General features: G+C 34.2%; 1 protein-coding gene across 3 annotated transcripts in view; it reads left to right on the top strand.

Annotated features, from left to right (window-relative positions):
- STXBP5 (syntaxin binding protein 5) overlaps positions 1-19018 on the top strand; it is a 112394-nt gene that overhangs the window by 47272 nt on the left and 46104 nt on the right. For all 3 annotated transcript variants that reach the window (XM_070932659.1, XM_070932658.1, XM_070932660.1), the window contains exons 5-7: positions 1571-1705; positions 3870-3933; positions 11057-11140. In XM_070932659.1, coding sequence (XP_070788760.1) covers positions 1571-1705; positions 3870-3933; positions 11057-11140 — 283 coding nt within the window. The remainder of the gene's footprint in view (positions 1-1570; positions 1706-3869; positions 3934-11056; positions 11141-19018) is intronic.

Here is a 19018-nt window from a genome sequence, read left to right as displayed (position 1 = left end):
TTTATAAACAATAAATTTTTTGAAGCATTCTTTTAACTTGTAATCAATTTTTTAAAAATATATATAATTCAATATTGTGATTATTAAAAAGCAATGTAAATGTAGGAAAAAATAGACTAAGATGAACGCTAGTGCCTGCAAAGTAGTATGTGGAACAATCTCTTTAGTATACGCATTGGCATTGTACATATGAATTTCCTGTCCAAGAATTACTTTACAACGTAGTATTAGTGTCACTGCATCCATCATGAGGTGAACGTAACCAGTTTTGTAACATTTGAATAGTTACAGATATTTGACAAACTGATAATGCATTAATGCATTTTTATTTGACCTTTAATGTTTGAGATTTCACAATGAAGCTATTTTAGGCAACAAGTTTATTTGTTTAATTGTTATGCATTATGCTAAGTTTTACAAATCATGATAAAGGTTTCTCTTAAGTAGCTTTGACAGTTTTATCAGAAGAGACATATGGCCTACAAATACCAAAGGAAATCCTTTGAAAACATCTGCAAATTGCCTCTCAAGTGACCTTGTTTTACTGTTAATACATTTTCATAAGTGATTATGCAGATCGCATTTAGACTCAATAATTTCATAATGTTTATTTTAATTAGAGCTGTATTGTAGAGCTACAGTTTTAGTATTTTATTAGCCACAGACATGCCAATAAATACCAAGCTAAAATAAGGCCTAAATTAAACTACTAAGTAGTAGTGGACTTTTATTTAGCATTAAAATATTCAGTTATTGAAAAATCTTTGTCATTGCTAAATTTCCTATATACTATTTGTATCTTTTGATTCCTGTGTTCTCAAAAGATTAGAAGCTAACAGAAAAATTATTAAAATTATTAATTTAAAATAATTTATTTTAATTATTGAAATAATTTACTAAAATGAGACAACAGAGTTGCAATAAATTACAAATTCTGAAAAATATGAGTACTAGGATCCTTAACTTTGAATCATGTATTTTATAGATTAAAAATATTGACTTAAAAATGCAAATCTCATAAAGAAATATTCTATGAAAGAAATGCTATTCAATTTTTATGTTTGGATATAATAGAAAAATATTTTGGTAGATTGTTTCAATTTTTTTTTCTATTGGATTTCATTTTAATGAGAACATTTTAGTAACCAATTTTCAGATTTGACATGTAACAATTTGTCCCAGACATTTGTGACAAATTTGAAGAAAAAGTCAAACAGTGTTAGATTTTCCAAAATGCTTTGGGAATATATTTACATTTTGTTGATCATAGAAAATTTTTGACATCTTTCCATATTTAATGTCAAAGAAGTATACTAATTAAGAAGTAAAAGGTGTTCTATTTTGTTTGTATTTTTTAATAGAGGCACGTTTAGAAAATAACATTGTTCATGAAGTTGAAAATTTGTGCTTAGCTTAAAAAAGCAGTTTGGATAATGTTGAATTAACTCTATGTGCTTTTGATAATTTTGTGTCTGCATTTATTTTATTTTCAAACTATGCATTCATCATATTCTACTGTCCGATTTTAGTATTTAGTATTTACTATATTTTTTAATATGTTCTCTTTCAGGATAACATTTTGCCATATCCCTTTCCAGAGTAAATGGTTGTATGTGGGTACCGAAAGAGGAAATATACACATTGTCAATGTGGAGTCTTTCACTCTCTCAGGCTATGTCATCATGTGGAATAAAGCCATTGAACTGTGAGTATGACATGGGTTAAAAAAAAAAGGATATAGTCCATTTGGACCCTGTTCTTTAACATATACACATACATTAAATTATGCTTTTAATTTTTACTGTGTCTTTGATGCTTTGACTATTGCTGTCCAGTAGGTATAGGCATTGCATAAAATAATAAATCTGTTCAGAGAAAATATTGTTGCTAAAATAACAACTATTCCAATATTATTTTAAGTGGTTATATGCATAAAACTGTACTCTATTCCTAAACTCATTTATAATTTATTATAGACCCATGAATATAATAAACTGTTCTCTTCCAGTAGTCCCAGTAGCATTTCATTTTGCCTGTAAAAAAGGTGAATGAATATTGAATGAGATACATAATAGGAAAGTGGGCTAAACGGAGAGGTGGGATTTTGAATAATGTGGGGATCCGTATTCTGCATAATGTTTCTGCCCAATTTTCCAGCATGCTCACCTGATTTACCCACCTCATCCTCACAACAGGGATGCAGAAAAGTATCTGCTAATAAAAATGTTAGTAGATAATGAAAAAAGTAGTTACCTTTATTGAATAAGTGGGTGTTAAATAATTTTTAAGGTTATGCTCTTTTAAGTGGAAATTTTAAAAATTACAATTAAAAACTAATGCAAACTCACAAAAGAAAACAATAAAAAGAAAATATAGAAAAGAAAGAAAATGAAAACAAGGAAGAAATGATGAGCTGCTCTTCAGTTCATCATTTCTTCCTCGTTTTCATTTTCTTTCTTTTCTATACTTTCTTTTAAAAAGCTCCACTGTGAAAAGTGGAGCCAATGATCAGAACAGAATGTAGAGTTGGCAAGTGAACCTGCAACAGGTTTCCATGTACTGGTGATTTTTACAGCTGGTTAAGGTTTTCATGTGCCAGTGGGCTTTGTGGCCTGTGCTGGGCCTCCCAGAGATTTTCTCCACCCTCTGAGGTACCCCTGCATGCCTTTCCTCAGATTCTGTCTGCTTAACGACCATGAAATTGCTTAACAACCACAACAAGAATGTGTGAAATCTAGTTTAATGACTGCTTTGCTTAACAACTGAGATTCTGTCCTAGTTGTGGTCATAAGTTGAGGACTATGTATTTGAAGGGACTAAAGATCAAAATTAGTAAAAGGAAAGAATATGATTTGGTTTATTTTATCAAGGTTAAAATAGATATGTTAATCTACAATAACCTTTAATAGAGTTTTGTTGATCAGGATTGAATGACAAGATTTTAAGGATTTGTTTATAGATAAGATATGAGATATGGGAAAAAGAGAAAAGGTGATAAGTTACTAAAACGTTCTATACTTGTGATGAAGAGGGAATTTATTTTTTCATATATTTCTTTTTCTTATGTTTCTTTCGTTTCATTAAAGCTTTTTAAATTCTGTTTATTTGTTATAAACCACACTTTTATTTAGGGCCCTGGAGCTGAAGGCAATATAACATAAATTGCAAATCTGTAGTTCAGTGAACAACTTAAGCCATCCAGAGATGTTTCAATACAAGATGGGTAGCAAATAAATTTAATAGATAAATAAATAAACAAAAATAAAATAAATAAGGATTGACCAGATCAAAGGACTTAAAATATTCTACCAAGTGAAAATATAATAGCTGAAAACTGAAAAGTTGGGTCCGGCTTTGCTCAGTTGCCGTGCTGTCCTTCAATTGGTTGGCAGAAGGGTGAGGAGAGAAAATGCTTTTCTGTGCCTACCTAACGCTCACCCCTTGCCTAGAGCAGTCTGAGGAAGTGGTGGCATCATTGTATGAGGGGACCCAGGCTGGGCTACCCACTACCACCTCAGTCAAAGCGCGGCCTTATAGGTGAGTGGATGGAATGCAGCTGGGAGCTAGCAAATGGGTAGCAGCAGCAGCAGAGTGGTGGCCAGATCACATGAAATATCTTCAGTTTCAATTCTGCCTATCCACTATGGTCTCCAACAGAGTGGAAAGAATTAGTGCCCCATGACCACCCCAGGAAGGAAAAAGTTGCCTGTTCCTTCTTTAGGGTTTTAAGATATGACTAGCACCTTGACTTTGGCTCATGAATGGAAAGTCAGTCTGCTTAATAACGATATTGGAGTTTACACTATAAATGATATAATATTCTATAAATCTGTATTTTTGCTTCTTAAAAATATTGTTTAAATTTTTAGGTCATCCAAATCTCATCCAGGACCTGTTGTCCATATTAGTGACAATCCAATGGATGAAGGCAAGGTATGTTTAAAAAAAAACACATTAAACCAAACCTAAATTATATTAAAGAAGATTCTCCTTTAGTACTAAAGTATGACAAATGCTTTATTTATTGTCCCAGGAATCACTTTACATATATCAAGCATTAGAACAATGTATTTTTTGCAATTATATCCCCAGTGGCTATTTGAAAGCTTGTCTACTGACTATTCATAATTGTACTTTTGACATGTTATGCTTCTAAAACAAATAAATGGAAACTCTAGTAAATGCTCAGATGTTTACTTTAGCGTGTGTTTGTATTATTGCAAGCAATTACCAAAACATTTGGTTACTTTTTTAAACATTAAATTATTTTTATTACTTTAACACGTAAAAAAAGCCAAATATAGCAAAAACACAAGAAAACAAAAACATGTTGTAATGAATATGACTACTGTAGTTATGAAACACTGTACAGGTAGTCCTCAACTTACAACAGTTCACTTAATGACCGTTCGAAGTTACAACACCACTGAAAAAAGTGACTTATGACCAATTTTCACACTTATAATCATTGCAGCATCCCCATGGTCACGTGATTTACATTTGGATGCTTGACAACTGACTCACATTTATGACGGTTGCAGTGTCTTGGGGTCATGTGATCACCTTCTGCAACCTTCTGACATGCAAAGTCAATGGGGAAACCAGATTCATTTAACAACTGTGTTACTAATTTAACAACTGCAGTGATTCACTTAATAAATTTGGCAAGAAAAGACATAAAATGGGGCAAAACTCACTTAACAAATTTCTCATTTAACAACATAAATTTTGGGCTCAATTATGATCATAAGTTGACGACTACCTGTATTACATTCTGAATCACACAGAATAACTCAGTTTTAATAATAATCAGTCTTTCCATTGCTTCAGTAAATAGCAGACAATTAACACACACCATATTATCTGTGTTTGTATTTTTCCATGCTAAAAGAATCCTGTTTGCTACACCATAAGTTTGTAAGTCCATAGATATTCATAAAATGATAAATTCCATTTTTTTTGCCAGATTCAATGAACAACTTTAAATATATCGCTTTTTTCCAAACTATATTTATAAAATAATGAAATGAAATAATGAAAATGGGACAACAGTGGGTTAAATTGATGGCATGTACATAAGTGGTTCCTCCCCCCTCCAACCATTGCCTACTTTGAGCCTAGTGAAATTGACAGTCAACCTTTATAATATTCTTGGGTGAAATGGTGAGAAAAAGTGTTGTTGTGTACCCTCAAGTTATTCACTCTCAATAACCACATAGATTAGATTTTTCTGCATGAGTTGTTGAATTAGTCTCTTCTAAAGAGTATCTTTAAGACACTTAACTATTGATATTGATAGGGGTTTTCAGTTCTTTATTTCAAAGTTTGTAAATAAAAAACATCCACCTTAACAATATTCTTTGATTGTCTACTAAAAACACTATTTAGAATATTCCAAAATATAGTTTAATAACAATAATTATTGTTAATAATCAGGAATTTCTGATACTGCTAATGCATTTGGATAAAATTGGGAAATCAGGATGTTTAATTGAGTATACTCCCATTCTCTGTTTTATATAATCCAGACTCTCCTAAAATAATATAAATAATGCATGCCAATGATAAGACTGAAAGTCAGGAAAACTAATCCATTTCATCATATAATAGCCGTAATTGGGTTGAATAAAATCTAGGTTATGCTTCACATTACAAATATTTTAAAGAATTTATCAGTTTGCTTGAAATACTTCAAAGGTATTCGAAGGGATATCTTTCTAAGCACATATATTATCTAGGACCGTGATGGCGAACCTATGGCACGCGTAGCCATATCAGTGGACATGCCAGCTCAGCTCTGGTGCGCATGCGCATGCCGGCTAGATAATTTTCGGGCCTTTTGGGCCCACCAGAAGTAGGGAAACAGGCTGTTTCCTGCCTCCGGAGGGCCTGGGGGGTGTGGGGAAGGCCCGTTTTTCTTTCTCACCTGGCTCCAGATCCTCTCTATGCATCTGGGGAGGGCGAAAACAGCCTTCCCCACCCCTCAGAGGCCCTCCGGAGGCCTGAATTTCCCAACTCCCGGTTGGATAGGAAGTGACTTTTTTGCTGTCCCCAGCCTCCAAAGACTCCTAGAGAGGGGGTAGAGAAGGCTGTTTTCGCCCTCCCCAGATGCATAGAGAGGATCTGGAGCCAGGTGAGAAAGAAAAACGGGCCTACCTGGCCATTGCGTGCCAGGAGCAGGGGGAAGGGGGGGTTGCGCGCGCAGGGCAGGACGCATAGAATTATGGGTGTGGGCACGCGTGTGTGCAAACCTCCCCCGCCCCCCCCATCCTATCCTGGCACGCAATGGCAAAAAGGTTAGCCATCACTGATCTAGGATATCTAAGCACACATCTTATCTAGGAAGTAATATTCATTTTGACAACATTGCCCGTTCCTTATAAGCTCATTGCGATTTTTAACTATGTCAATATTACTCAGGTAAAATGTCCCTATATACTGTACATATTCATTATATTGCTACCCTTCAGAAGGGGGAGGGAGTGATCCAAGTTTATTTTTACCTTTGGACCAATAATTTAAACAGTATTATCTGCTTATTAATTAAATAGCAAAGCAGTCAAAAGATGAAAAGTTCCTTAAACTGGCAGAAAATTGGACTAGCAAATAAAGTTTGAAGACATCAGCCAAAATTCCAACATAAATTTTTGGTTGATATTTTTAGGTAATTTACATCTTTTGTATGGAAGATCTATGTCAGTAATTTTCTAGTTTTGTCATTCAGTTTGTATGCAGTTTTATTAGTTGGAATATAATGCAGAATGGTTTTGTTAGCAGGATAAATTTAAATATTGGAAAAATCTTCTCTGATATCTGATTTTGGATTTAAAAATTGATCTTCTATGTATTTGTGACCAATTTATGCAATGACTTAAACCATTTTGAGAAGTAAAAACATCAGATTGAGAACCTCAAATTCCAAAATGATATTGGTTGGTCCAAAGCACAGATCTAAGCTTTTGTGTGTTCTTCATAAGTAGTTTTCATCTGTGTTTTTTTTTACCTCATCTTGGTCCTCTTTGAATTTTTAAAAATATTCTTAGAATCATTAAAAAACTGTTTTATTCCTGAAATCTTATTAGATGTGGGGAAGGGAAGAAACCACATTAAATCAATCCATATTTATTTATTTATCTCAATAAAAATGTAGTAAATTCTATCAGTAGATATACTGGAGCTGATTTGAGGTACTAGCAAAAACCCATTCTATCTAAAACTAAAAGTCTTCAAGCAAGTATTTACTTTTCTTTGGTCGTATGCAATAACAGCCTTTGAAGCTAATTAGCAAAGGCTTCTCCTTTCCCAATCAAGTGGAGATAAACCAGGACAAAACAAGACCATCCTTTGGGGAACTACTAACTGCATCATCTTCAAATAATGTAGCCTGATGAAATGTTTGCTGCTAGGTAAGATTGAAGAACCCATGCAGCATTGTTATGAGCTGAGCAAAGGGAAATGCAGCTTTCTATTATATTTAGGGTTTATTTTAAATGAATTGTTGTATTTGTAAATCTTTTTCCTTGTCATCTTTGTTTGCTTAATTTCAGGGTACATTTTATAAGGGATTTCATTCAAGTATGTAGTGATTTAGCTGCAGACTGTATTGGTACATTTAAGGAGATAAATGTGCTTGGTGATGTTTTGTTATCTTAAGTGGTTCTTAAATCTTCCAATAGTTACTCACTTTAGTAGTGAGTAATTTAGCACTATGTTGTACATTTTGAGTCAGATACAAAATTGCAGGTAGATTTACTTTCTGAAAGAAGAAAAAGAGACTAGCCATTTTAGAAACTGAATGCAGAAAAGTGCAGAGGAATAATTTATTTTTCCAAATCAATTTTTACCATTTTCTGCTCCGTATCCACTTGAGCCAATAAAGAATTAAGCATGCCATATAAATCAGTGCAGTATATGGGTTTACTGTCTCTCTATATATGTAGATATCTGTTTGCCTGTCTACCTACCTATTTACCTACATCCTTCCATATGAACAGAAAAGACAGTTATACAAGTTGTACTGAGTTTCAGCTTTTGCCCTCATAGTTTGCAGAAGGAGAAAAAAGTTATCTACCATAAGTTACAAAAGAGGCCAAATAACACTATGGGGGAAAAAAAGTAATATAATCCTGGTTTATTTTTTTAAAATGCTAGGAAGATGATTCAGTTCACATTTTAGAAACTGACTTCGGGAAAAAACTGGTCTTGCCACTAAAATTATTGTGTCATTAGATCTAAAAAAAGGAAGTAAGTTAAGATAAAACAGACACTCTTGACATATTTTCTACTGAATCATTGTTATGTAGAGAGTTTCTTAAGTCATATGATATATTCTTAAAATAGTCTTCAAAATCTGAATGCCATTTTTGCATCCTCAGTTAAGTTTAAGAAATTCTAGAAGAAGTATTGGCATGTTTGCTAACATACCACTCCTAAACATTGAAGCACTTCAAAAAGGTGCCATGATTGATGACATCAAATCATGACTAAGAGCTCAATAAGGGCTAGGATGTATATGTGACTACCATCCCAGACCAATCAGAGGTTATCTAAAAATACATTTGGTGCTGTCTCAGTGCTATATCCTGCTCTGAAAGCTAATTGGAAGGACTCCTGATAATCCATTTATTCTGTAGTTGCCCTCTTTTCAACAGCCTTCCCCCAAAAGAAGGCCAGATAAAAATTGTCCTTGGAAGGTTTTTTGAGAAGGGGAGGGACCACAGACTATTTAAGAGCTGGAGATATCACTTCCCTCTTCAAGGAAGCTTTTCACATCATTTGAATCCAATTATATATTGTCTGCTGGGAGGCCTTAATTAACCAGGAGGGTGGCTGCACTTTACATATTGAGGACTAGTCCGTTGTTTTGAAATTGAGTTTAACTTCTTACAGGTTAAATTCTTGTAAGAATTAATTTAGTTAATCTAGTATTTGACAGATAAAGCAGCTTGAGTCAATAAACTATCAAGGGATGTGTTGAACTCCAAGGTACAGACCAGGCCAGGAAACGGACTCCAGGGTGGCCTAAAACTACTGTAAGATGGACTGTTTTAACAGAATCCTGAGGTATAAATTACTCTTGAGTAACATTCCTTTGGATTGGTTGCACTATTTTTCTGTTTTCTCCAGATATATAATTTGCTTTCTTGAATTAGCAAGTTTGCCATGTACAAGTATGATGAAGAGGAAGAATAAGTTGTGTATTTGTAACTATAGTTTTTTATTTAGTTTCCTATGCTTTTTCCAGGTATCTGTCAGAACAGTTTTTAAACTTCTGTGGTTGCTATGGCAGTTTCCAGGGTTCAGTGAAGTGGAGAGGGCTGGACTCATGCTTGCATGTCTGCATTAAGAAAAATAGCACCTGTGAAAGTGCATAATGCATATTTTATTTATTCAAATAATCTGTAAGGTTACCCATCTTCCCAATGTGACTCTGGTGACATACAAAGGTTAAAGCCACAATAACAATAAGTATTAAATGCCAAGGCCACAAATACAGTCAAACTCATACAGAATAATTTAACCACATTTAACCAGCAGAGTTTGCCTAAGCAGGTAGCCTAAATACTTGGAAGAACACCCAGAATCACGGCCATCGTAATCTCTGGGATGATGCTGTTCTATAGGACTAGTACTGCCACAGAAAAGACATGACTTTGGGATGCAGCAAGATAAGATTGTGTACAATAATGGAAAGGACATGTGAATGATTAGAGAGGTGACCATTCAGAACAGCAGAGATAAGCATCTTGTTCTTTCTAAGCTCATCTACAATTTACAAACTTTCTAGGTCTAGGATATCATGAGCATATTCAGGTAGACTAAATGATACAATGAGGATCATAAGCAGTTGCATAAAATCTACTCCTACTTGTTGGCTCCCCATCTTGAGCCACATTGCACCACCAGCTCTACGAAGGCAGGAAGCCTTAGTGAAGGAGTACAACAAAATTATGAGAAACTCACTTCTTCCTGTGCACGCTGATCTTCCTCATCTATCAACTGGCAGGCTTAAATCCAGGAAGCCCTCTCTGGTACTCGCTCAACAGCTGTTTAACAACTTTGACATCAACACACAGTGGAAAGCCAAATGGGCTGCTGAACGCCCAGATATAGACAGTTACATAGAGGACCCTACACAAAAGGTGCCAGGCTTTGACCTTCCTCACCAGCATTGGTCAACTCTGAGCAGGATCTGTACCCAACATGGGGTCTGCCAGGACTAATTTTTTAATGGGGTCTTGTCTCTCCGCCTCAGTGTGACTGTGGTGCTCCTCAACAAAATATCCATCACATTGTGTCTGAATGTGCATCAAGATCTTATACCCGCCCAATGTCTGATTTTTTTCAACATAGACCACCCTGTCCTTGAATGGCTGGGTGGACTGGATATTACCATTTGAACCACTATAAGTCCATGTATTTTCCATACGCTAAATAAATAAAATTCAGGTAGTCCTCACCTTAAAACCACAGTTGAGCCCAAAATTAATGTTGCTACATGAGAAATTTGTTCAATGGGTTTTCCCCATTTTACGACTTTCCTTGCCACATTTGTTAACTGAATCACTGCAGTTGTTAAATTAGTAACCCGGTTGTTAAGTGAATCTGGTTTCTCCATTGGAAAACCTGCTTGTCAGAAGGTTGCAAAAGGTGCTCACATGATCCTGGGACACTGCAACGATCATAAATGTGAATCAGTTATCAAGCATTCAAATGTAAATCACGTGACCATGGGGATGCTGCAATGGTCATAAGTGTGAAAAATGGTCATATGTCTCTTTTTTCAATGCCGTTGTAACTTTGAACGGTGACTAAGTGAACTGTTGTAAGTCGAGGACTACCTTTATAGAATATTTATATGTATCAGAATATCCAATTATTAGATGTCCCAAACAAATGATATCTCAGTTATCATTTGTCTATAATACTTATTGAAATATTAATTATATAACATGCAGATGTGCTTATAGTAGTGAATTGTAATTTGGTGAGCCATAAAGTTGCACTGATTATTATGTACTAGAGTGACATTAATATAACTTGTAATTTATTACAGCTGTTGATTGGTTTTGAATCAGGAACAGTGGCATTATGGGATCTCAAATGCAAGAAGGCGGAATACAGATACACACATGATGAGGTAAAATAATTATAAGTCTGGCATGTTTTGAATCATACTGTAATTTTGTTGACTATTCGAGTTTTGCAGAAGAATTATTATTTAGTAAATGTTTACTCATTGTTATTTATATTTATGGAAAAAATATATCTAGATACAGTCATCTTAATAAAGCAGGAAAATATTCAATTTATTGATTGACATAGAAATTTAACGGTTAGTAAAATGGCTTTAAATATTGTAGTATCTAAAATTATATCTCATATATAGAGGACAGAGTAGATTATGTGTTTTAACCATCCCTGTATACTTGGATTATGAGGTGATTGGGATACCTCATATGACCCTAACCCATAATTTGGGCTTGCCTTCCAAGTGGGAGGGTCAGACCTATTTTCTCCTGGTATGTAGGATTTTGTGGAGAGCATTAATAAGGAAAATGAGTGTTTTAAAACTTGCAAAAGTTATCTTAACATTTGCATAGGACCCGGGTACCTTTGAGACCGTCTTCTGCCACCAATAGCCTCCCACCGACCAGTCCGTTCCCACAGAGAGGGTCTCCTCAGGGTGCCATCAGCCAAGTTATGTCGGCTGGCGACACCCAGGGGGAGGGCCTTCTCTGGGAGCCCCAGCCCTGTGGAATGAACTGCCCCCGGAAATACGTAAGATCTCCGACCTCCGGGTGTTCCGCTGCGCACTGAAGACCCTGTTGTTCCACCAGGCAGGGCTGTCAATATAAAAATTTTAAATTGGGGTATTTTAATTTTTAGGGTTTTAAATCGGCCAAATCTATTTAATTATTTTAATTTTTAATTATTGTTGTGTCTTGTGTTTTTAAATTGGCTGTACACCGCCCTGAGTCCTTCGGGAGAAGGGTGGTATAGAAATAAAATAATAATAATAATAATTATTATTATTATTATTATTATTATTATTATTATTATTATTATTATTATTATTATTTCTTAACTGCAATCTTTGAAAGGTGCAAAAAAACTGGGGAATAATAAAAATTGCAACTTTTAAAGAAAGGAGAACGAAGTATCTAAGAAATCATGGATCAATCAGTTTAATATCTATAGAAGCAAGAAACTAGTTACTAAACCAGAATAAGTGAGCTTTTAGTAGCATTGCTTTGTCAGATAATTTTCTCCCTTTTATGACTAGTTATGTAGTAGAAGTAGTTTACTGACTGATCAGTCTTGTAACCTTATCAATAAAATAAAATACATAGCCTAATTTCAGAATGAAATAGATAGGAGATAATACAATGATAAAATACCCATGTAGTAACACAAGGAGTTAATAATCAGGTAGATGAATCTCCCTTGCAGGGACAACCAATCTGTTAAATATATCGGGTTCATAGAATCCCTTAGTTATAAATTTAACTGTTCTGAACACAGTGTGCACATTTGAGCCCAAGAGAAAATACGATTGTGGTTCAGATTTCAGTGGGCTGTTATTTTCAATAAGCATGATAAGTATTTAAGCCTAATCGGGCATATAATTGAGAGTTGAACAATATATGAGAAATATTTTGTGTAGCTGGGGCACTGCATATACAGGTTCTCTCATAATATAGCAAGTGGTGGAAATGCTCATATTTGGCCATGAAGTTCAATAACTTAAACTTAAATAGAGCAAAGGAAAGCTGTGGATGTTATATGCCTTGATCTCAGTAAAGCATTTGACTAGGAGATTCATAATAGCCTTGTGGACAAAATAGAAAAATGTGGACTAGACGGTACTATAATTTGGGATATTTGCAGTTGATTGAACAACTACATCCAAAGTATCCTCATGAATGGTTTTGATCATTGTGTGAGGAATGTTGAGTGGTAAGAAATTTTCATTCCCATTCCAATGCTATTCAATATCCTTAAATATCTGGCTTGTGGTAGTGCATATGATAAGAATTTAGAAATGGTGTAGAACTAGCTACACCCACTTCTCATTTAGTGACCAAGTTCTGTTAAGCAAAATGGTCACTAAGTGAACACATGACAGAGAGGGACATGTTACAAATATTACTGATCATTGCCATCTCATTCAGACAAAGTTCTCTTGTTCAGCTGCCAGTAGTAATTCCAGTGTTACTTTCCCTCCAGCATGCATTGTTGTTAGGTGCATGAAATTTAGTGGTAATTGCATGCATTGGTCACAAAATGATTTTTTAAAATTACTGTGGTATTTGCTAATGGTCACTAACTGAAGAACGGTCGTACATGTTAGCAATCTGTGTGATGTAGCAACTAATAAAGGCAAATTACATCCAGATCAAGAGTCAGTAATTACCTGTGTACTGATTGATTGATTAAACCACATTTGGAGTACAGTGGTAATTCGTTCCAGAAGACGTGCCAAATACTCAAACTTGGCTACCGAGAAAACCACATGACTTATCACATGACCTGCTATTTTGGCCAGAAGAAATAGCTAGTCACGAGGCAGCCAACATCAGCAAGTTCTTTTTTGCATGTCAGCTACCAGGAGAAAGATGAGCGTCGGGACAAGATTTCTGCTTCAAAACACGTTGAATACCGAATTCGACGAGTTTTGACGCATCAAGTGCCGAGCTATGACTATATTTTATTCCATTTTGGGCAGTACATTTTAAAAGTATACAGAGACCCTCCACTGAGTTCATAGGATATGGACCAGATTTATGAGGCCTCTGGAAATCAAGCCTTATGAAGAATGGTAATTTGTTTATCTTACAAATAGAAAATTCGGAGGAAATATGAAAGCAGAGAAATATACAAAGTCTATCACATCGCAGAAGGGTATATTGTTCTCTATTGAAACTGAAAGGAGAAGATTAATGTGTGTTAATTAAAGGAGATTGAGGCTAAAAATCAGTAAAATATTCTTAATGACAAGCGCCATTAAACAGTTTTCCTAAAACATTATCCAACTACCTCTCATTTGATGTTTTCAAACTGGCTGGATGGCCCTATTAGAAATGGTTTAGTGAATTCTTGAACTGTTCATCGATAGCAATTTAATTCCTCTGTGGTTTCCCATCTGTATAACAGTTTTCCAGTTTTAAACATTTGCTTTTCTGCTATAGGTAAGTACAGTAGGTGTTCACATCACCTACTTCAAATAAGATGTAAATATTTTTCAGCTGTGACATATTCCAGAATACAGAATTTCATGACTAATTTTATAGAACATATGTCCCCTAAAGCAAGAACCATTCATATTCTCATATAAGTATCTATAGGATTGTTGCCTAAAACATTTTGAGCATCATTTATGCTCAAATGACAGCATGGATGGGATATAGATATTAACAAGGTTTCAAGCTTTTTTAAAAAAAGGAATTATATGGAATATAATATAGTTCTTTTAACTTGTGATTGTGTGTATGTGTGATATCTATAACTTAAAAATCTATTAGATCCAAATTTGGCATTCTGCATATGGGAATTAGTTCTTTGATTGATGGATTCTACAAAACTTTCTTTTGTTGTATTAGTTCAATTAGTAATATTTCATTTTGACTTTGTCGTATTTTGCTACCTCATTAGCTTATTTCTAATTTCGGAGTGAATTTTGTATGCATATAATTAGATTGCCTAGCTCTTTTTCTTTCTTAATGTTTTGTTTTTAAATTTCAGGTAAGTTAAATTAGGTAGGCGGACGTTTGCTGGACACAGTAATTAATGCGGTGATAGCAGAAATTCTGTTCTGTAATTCATTATGCAACATGTATAGCAGATATACCGTGGGTGATAAAAGATAGGGAGGTCATAAAAGTTTGTTTAAACTATATTGGTTTGATAATCTTATAAAAATAACATCTTTTTCAGTGATATGCAAGTCTGCTTTCAGAACTATAACCCATTATATATAAGATTTTCTGGCCCTTGCCCTGTTATACTTGGAAGGTTCTTTGTAAGGGAACTTAAATTTATGTCTCTTCTAGATAGCGAAGACCTCAGTTGGCTATAGGTGATGGATTTTCCTATTATCAAGAACATACAAAACGTTTATGAGGAAAATGTGAGGAAGGAAGGAAAGCACACTACATTTATGATTCTTTATGAAATGAAACTTGTTATTTTTATAATTAACTGCATATGTCATAATATTTTCAATATTATGAAAAAATAGTGACCTTTTTCTTAGGCACATGCAAGGCTAGTATATGTTTAAAATATTTAGGTTGGGTTTAAGGTATAAAGTCTTAGCAGTGTTGATCATAGGATGAAATTTTACCAGCAATTAATAGCAATATATCATTAAAGGTGGTAATCATAAAAAATGGACATTTACCCCTAAGTATTCAAAACCCATTCTGTTACGTAAGAAAAAGGAAATAGCAAACAGTATGAGTCTTGAAAGTTTTCTTGAAGGCTATAGGGATGGGACTTTGGTCAATTTCAATTAGTAAAGAACTCCAGAGATTCTGTAGGCATGGAGGAAAAAGAGCAAGCACCCTGATTTGTTTCAAATGAGGACAGGTGAGAAGGTATAAACCAGGGGTGTCAAACTCATGGCCTGTGGGCTGGAGGTGTCATGCGCTGGCCATGTCCACCCCCATTTTAGCAACCGGGGAAAAAGTTGTGATATGTCAAATGACAATAATGTGATGCTTCAAGTTTGACACCCCTAGTATAAATGATCTGGTAAGATTAAGGTAGTCCTTTAGGTAACTTGGCAGCAAATCATTTAATCTTTTAAAAGTTTTGAATTGGGTTCCAACTAAACTGGCAATTAGCAGAGAGGTCACAATTTAGTGTCACACAAATTAATCATTTAATTCAGCAACAGGCATAGATGACAGTTTAAAAAAAGATTTCTGGCTGTTGCCATCTCCCTCATCCCTATAAGAAACAAATGATTTTGGAGGCCCAATCCTTCAGAGACAGGACTGCTCCAAGCTGACACCACCCAAATGTTGATTTCTCTCTCTGAATCACTTTTGTGTTTCCTGAATTAAATATATTTGTACCAATATATATATATACTGTATGTAAACATATACATGGAACTGTATTGTACTCTTTTATATTAAAAGAAGACTCTTTACTCTTAACATTTCCATAAGAACAGTTACTCTCCCACTTGGAGCTATATTAAATCCCACCTAAGTATTAAGATGGTAAATTGTTCTCATCTTGTTTAATCAGCATGATATTTAAACAGAAATTCCAATTTCTGGTATTTCACAGTAGATGCTGCCTTGGTAACCATGATTAGTCCAAAGCAAGGAGCATATTGGCTATTTTAAGGGAGTATTCTGTAAAAGAGAGAAAATATTTTCCTTTTTTAGGACATCATATGGCGGGTCTTCAGTCCATTCAGGAGGCAGAAGCCTATTTGTGATGTGTGATGTCACTAATGTGGCCCTCTGCTGTACCCCAAGACTGGATGCCCTACATCCAAAGGTTAGTGAGTGTAATTAGGTTAGGTATTTATAGCTTTATTAGAAAGGACATACCCATATATATTTAATTTCCTTAGAAATTTTATTATCCTATGATTGAAGAACTTAAAAATGGTCAGAAAATTCTTGAATTTAAAATACTAGTCTATGCACTGTAAGTTGGAAGTGCTTACCTTTAAGCTTACATTTTACATATCAACATAGCATATTCTAAAGAGATTCAAAATAAGAATTGTTTGTAGCATTTCTTATTCAACTAGTGAGACATTATACTCCTACTGCAATAATAGTTAAAATTAGAACAGAGCAATTTTTCTTCATTTAAAATACCAGCTTTTACTAGGAAATAGAAATACCGAATATACTATAGAAAAATAAATTAACACTTTATTCCCAAAATGACTGGATTTTACAAATTTTTCTTTTAAAAATGACACAGAGAGAAGCAAAATATATGCTTTCAATATTCCAATCATCCCTATTTTCAAGTGTAATGCTTTTTAAAACAATCTTTCTGATTACTGTAATGACCAAACAAATATCTGCTTGCTTGTCAGAATACATCAATAGCATCTACAATTCAAAAAAAGGAATTATGGATTTTATAAGCAGCTGCTTTCCACATTTTTACGGTTTATTACTGCCCTGTCCTCGTTTCTCTGAAGAGATTTGTTCTCCAGGATTCTGTTGGCTGTATTAGATCATTGCATTCTTTGAGATTGACTTTTTAATACTTATTTTCAGATTACTATTTATTTGTTGGAGGACTCAAAAAATTATTTCAAACTATTTTGCATATTCTTGTTTTCATTCTGCATATGTAATCCTTTCTCCTTCCCTTTCCTAAATGAAGTTTGGAGAAGCAGAGTAGAATCTGCTTCATCTTGCTGTAGCAAAACTGCCTCTTTCTCAAACTCAATCACACCTCTAAAGTAAATAAGAATTTCTCATGGCAAAGAATTTTGGACAAATGAAATGCTATGCATTTTGTATCAGTTCTCAGTTTTTTCCCTTTTCAAAATTGCCACATTGTGGATAGTATATGTTCGGTGAATTGTTTTCTTCTTCCTCAGCTGGCTCTTGTGCCATGCGCTATCTACTGAAGTTTGTACTATAAAGTAAAGAAAAAGAATAGTATGCCCTCCTAATGTAAGCATTTTAATTAGATGCATGCGAGACATCATTGCAGAAAAAATAGTTAAGTATCAGCAACAATTTGCAACTATGTAGTAAGCAGCAATTAGTGATGGCCTGATAGAAGTACAATCTAGTGTTAGTAATCTATCTGTACCACAAAATAAGTTTGCATGTCAAATGACAGAATTTTTGTAGAAATTCTCCAGAATTTTAAAAAGAATGATTGCAGAAGAAAATAAAACATCCTGTTCAAAAGGTTGCTTCTCTTTGCTCTTTTGTGAAAGTCGTCCCTAAAGAGATTATTTTTACTGGTAAATTACTGGTAAATTTTGCTGGTAAATTAGTTTTATTTCTCTTTTTTCTCCTAATTAGTGTTGTGATACTTTTATCTTCTTAGTGTTTCTTTTGTCATGCAGTGAATGTTCAGCATGTGGAGACTAGTGTTAAAGTTTTCTGATGTTTTGAGAACCAAAAGTAATAGAGGGAAGGTATGTTAGATAATTTTAGTTTGACTCTTATTAATTACATAAATGAAAATGGAAAAGAAATAATTTGTAAGTAACATAGAAATGAATCATGATCCACAGGCACAGATGCTATCTTAAATGAGATGTGAAAGAGTAAAAGAATCAAACAAAACTTTTAACTAATATAAGATTGCCCTTCCTAATTGGATGATGGTAGTATTTATAATATGCAGAGTATTATATAGTTGTGCACAGTATAGACATTTTGAGTAAACGAGTGTTGACCCAGAATGCTCAGGTTCTTTTATCTGATGTGCAGGCCCAATGAACCACTTCAGATAGATGGCGGGAAAAAGAAATGTTTTATTTGCAAATAAAAACTTATCTGGAAACAAGTTCTAAATGGGCACACCCCAGGTTGGAATGGACTCTTTTATACAATTTTGAAAAGCATACATGGGCCAATTAGAGAAACATATAATCTTATAAACCAATAATTAAGAATAACATCATGCATACATCTTCGGTAGTCATAGTAGCACTGTTCAACTAAAGGTTACAAGATAGGCTAAGACCTTTCTCTTATTACTCCCCTTTACTAAAAACATTCCTGAACAACTTGGTACCATGATCTTGTCATCACCTTTATTTGACACTGTGATTTTTTTATGTGCTAAATAAGTAATACTTCAGTATGTAAGTAGCAAATATTTATCAATACACAAAATTGGATAACGCTAAATGAATTGGGCTCTCTTAACACAAGCATATTTTGTCCTAAGATGTATAATTGATCTATTTTCTCTTTGCAATTTAGTGATTTATATAAGAGGGTTGTGTGAAAAAGAAAGTACACCCTCTCTTTGAGTTCTTTGGTCTTGTGTATTGGCATAGTAA

The sequence above is a fragment of the Pituophis catenifer genome, unplaced genomic scaffold, assembly GCF_029215685.1.
Source record: "Pituophis catenifer annectens isolate HBS135680 unplaced genomic scaffold, rPitCat1.0.hap2 SCAF_1, whole genome shotgun sequence".
Lineage (NCBI taxonomy): Eukaryota > Metazoa > Chordata > Lepidosauria > Squamata > Colubridae > Pituophis > Pituophis catenifer.
This window is presented reverse-complemented; position numbering and strand designations above follow the sequence as displayed.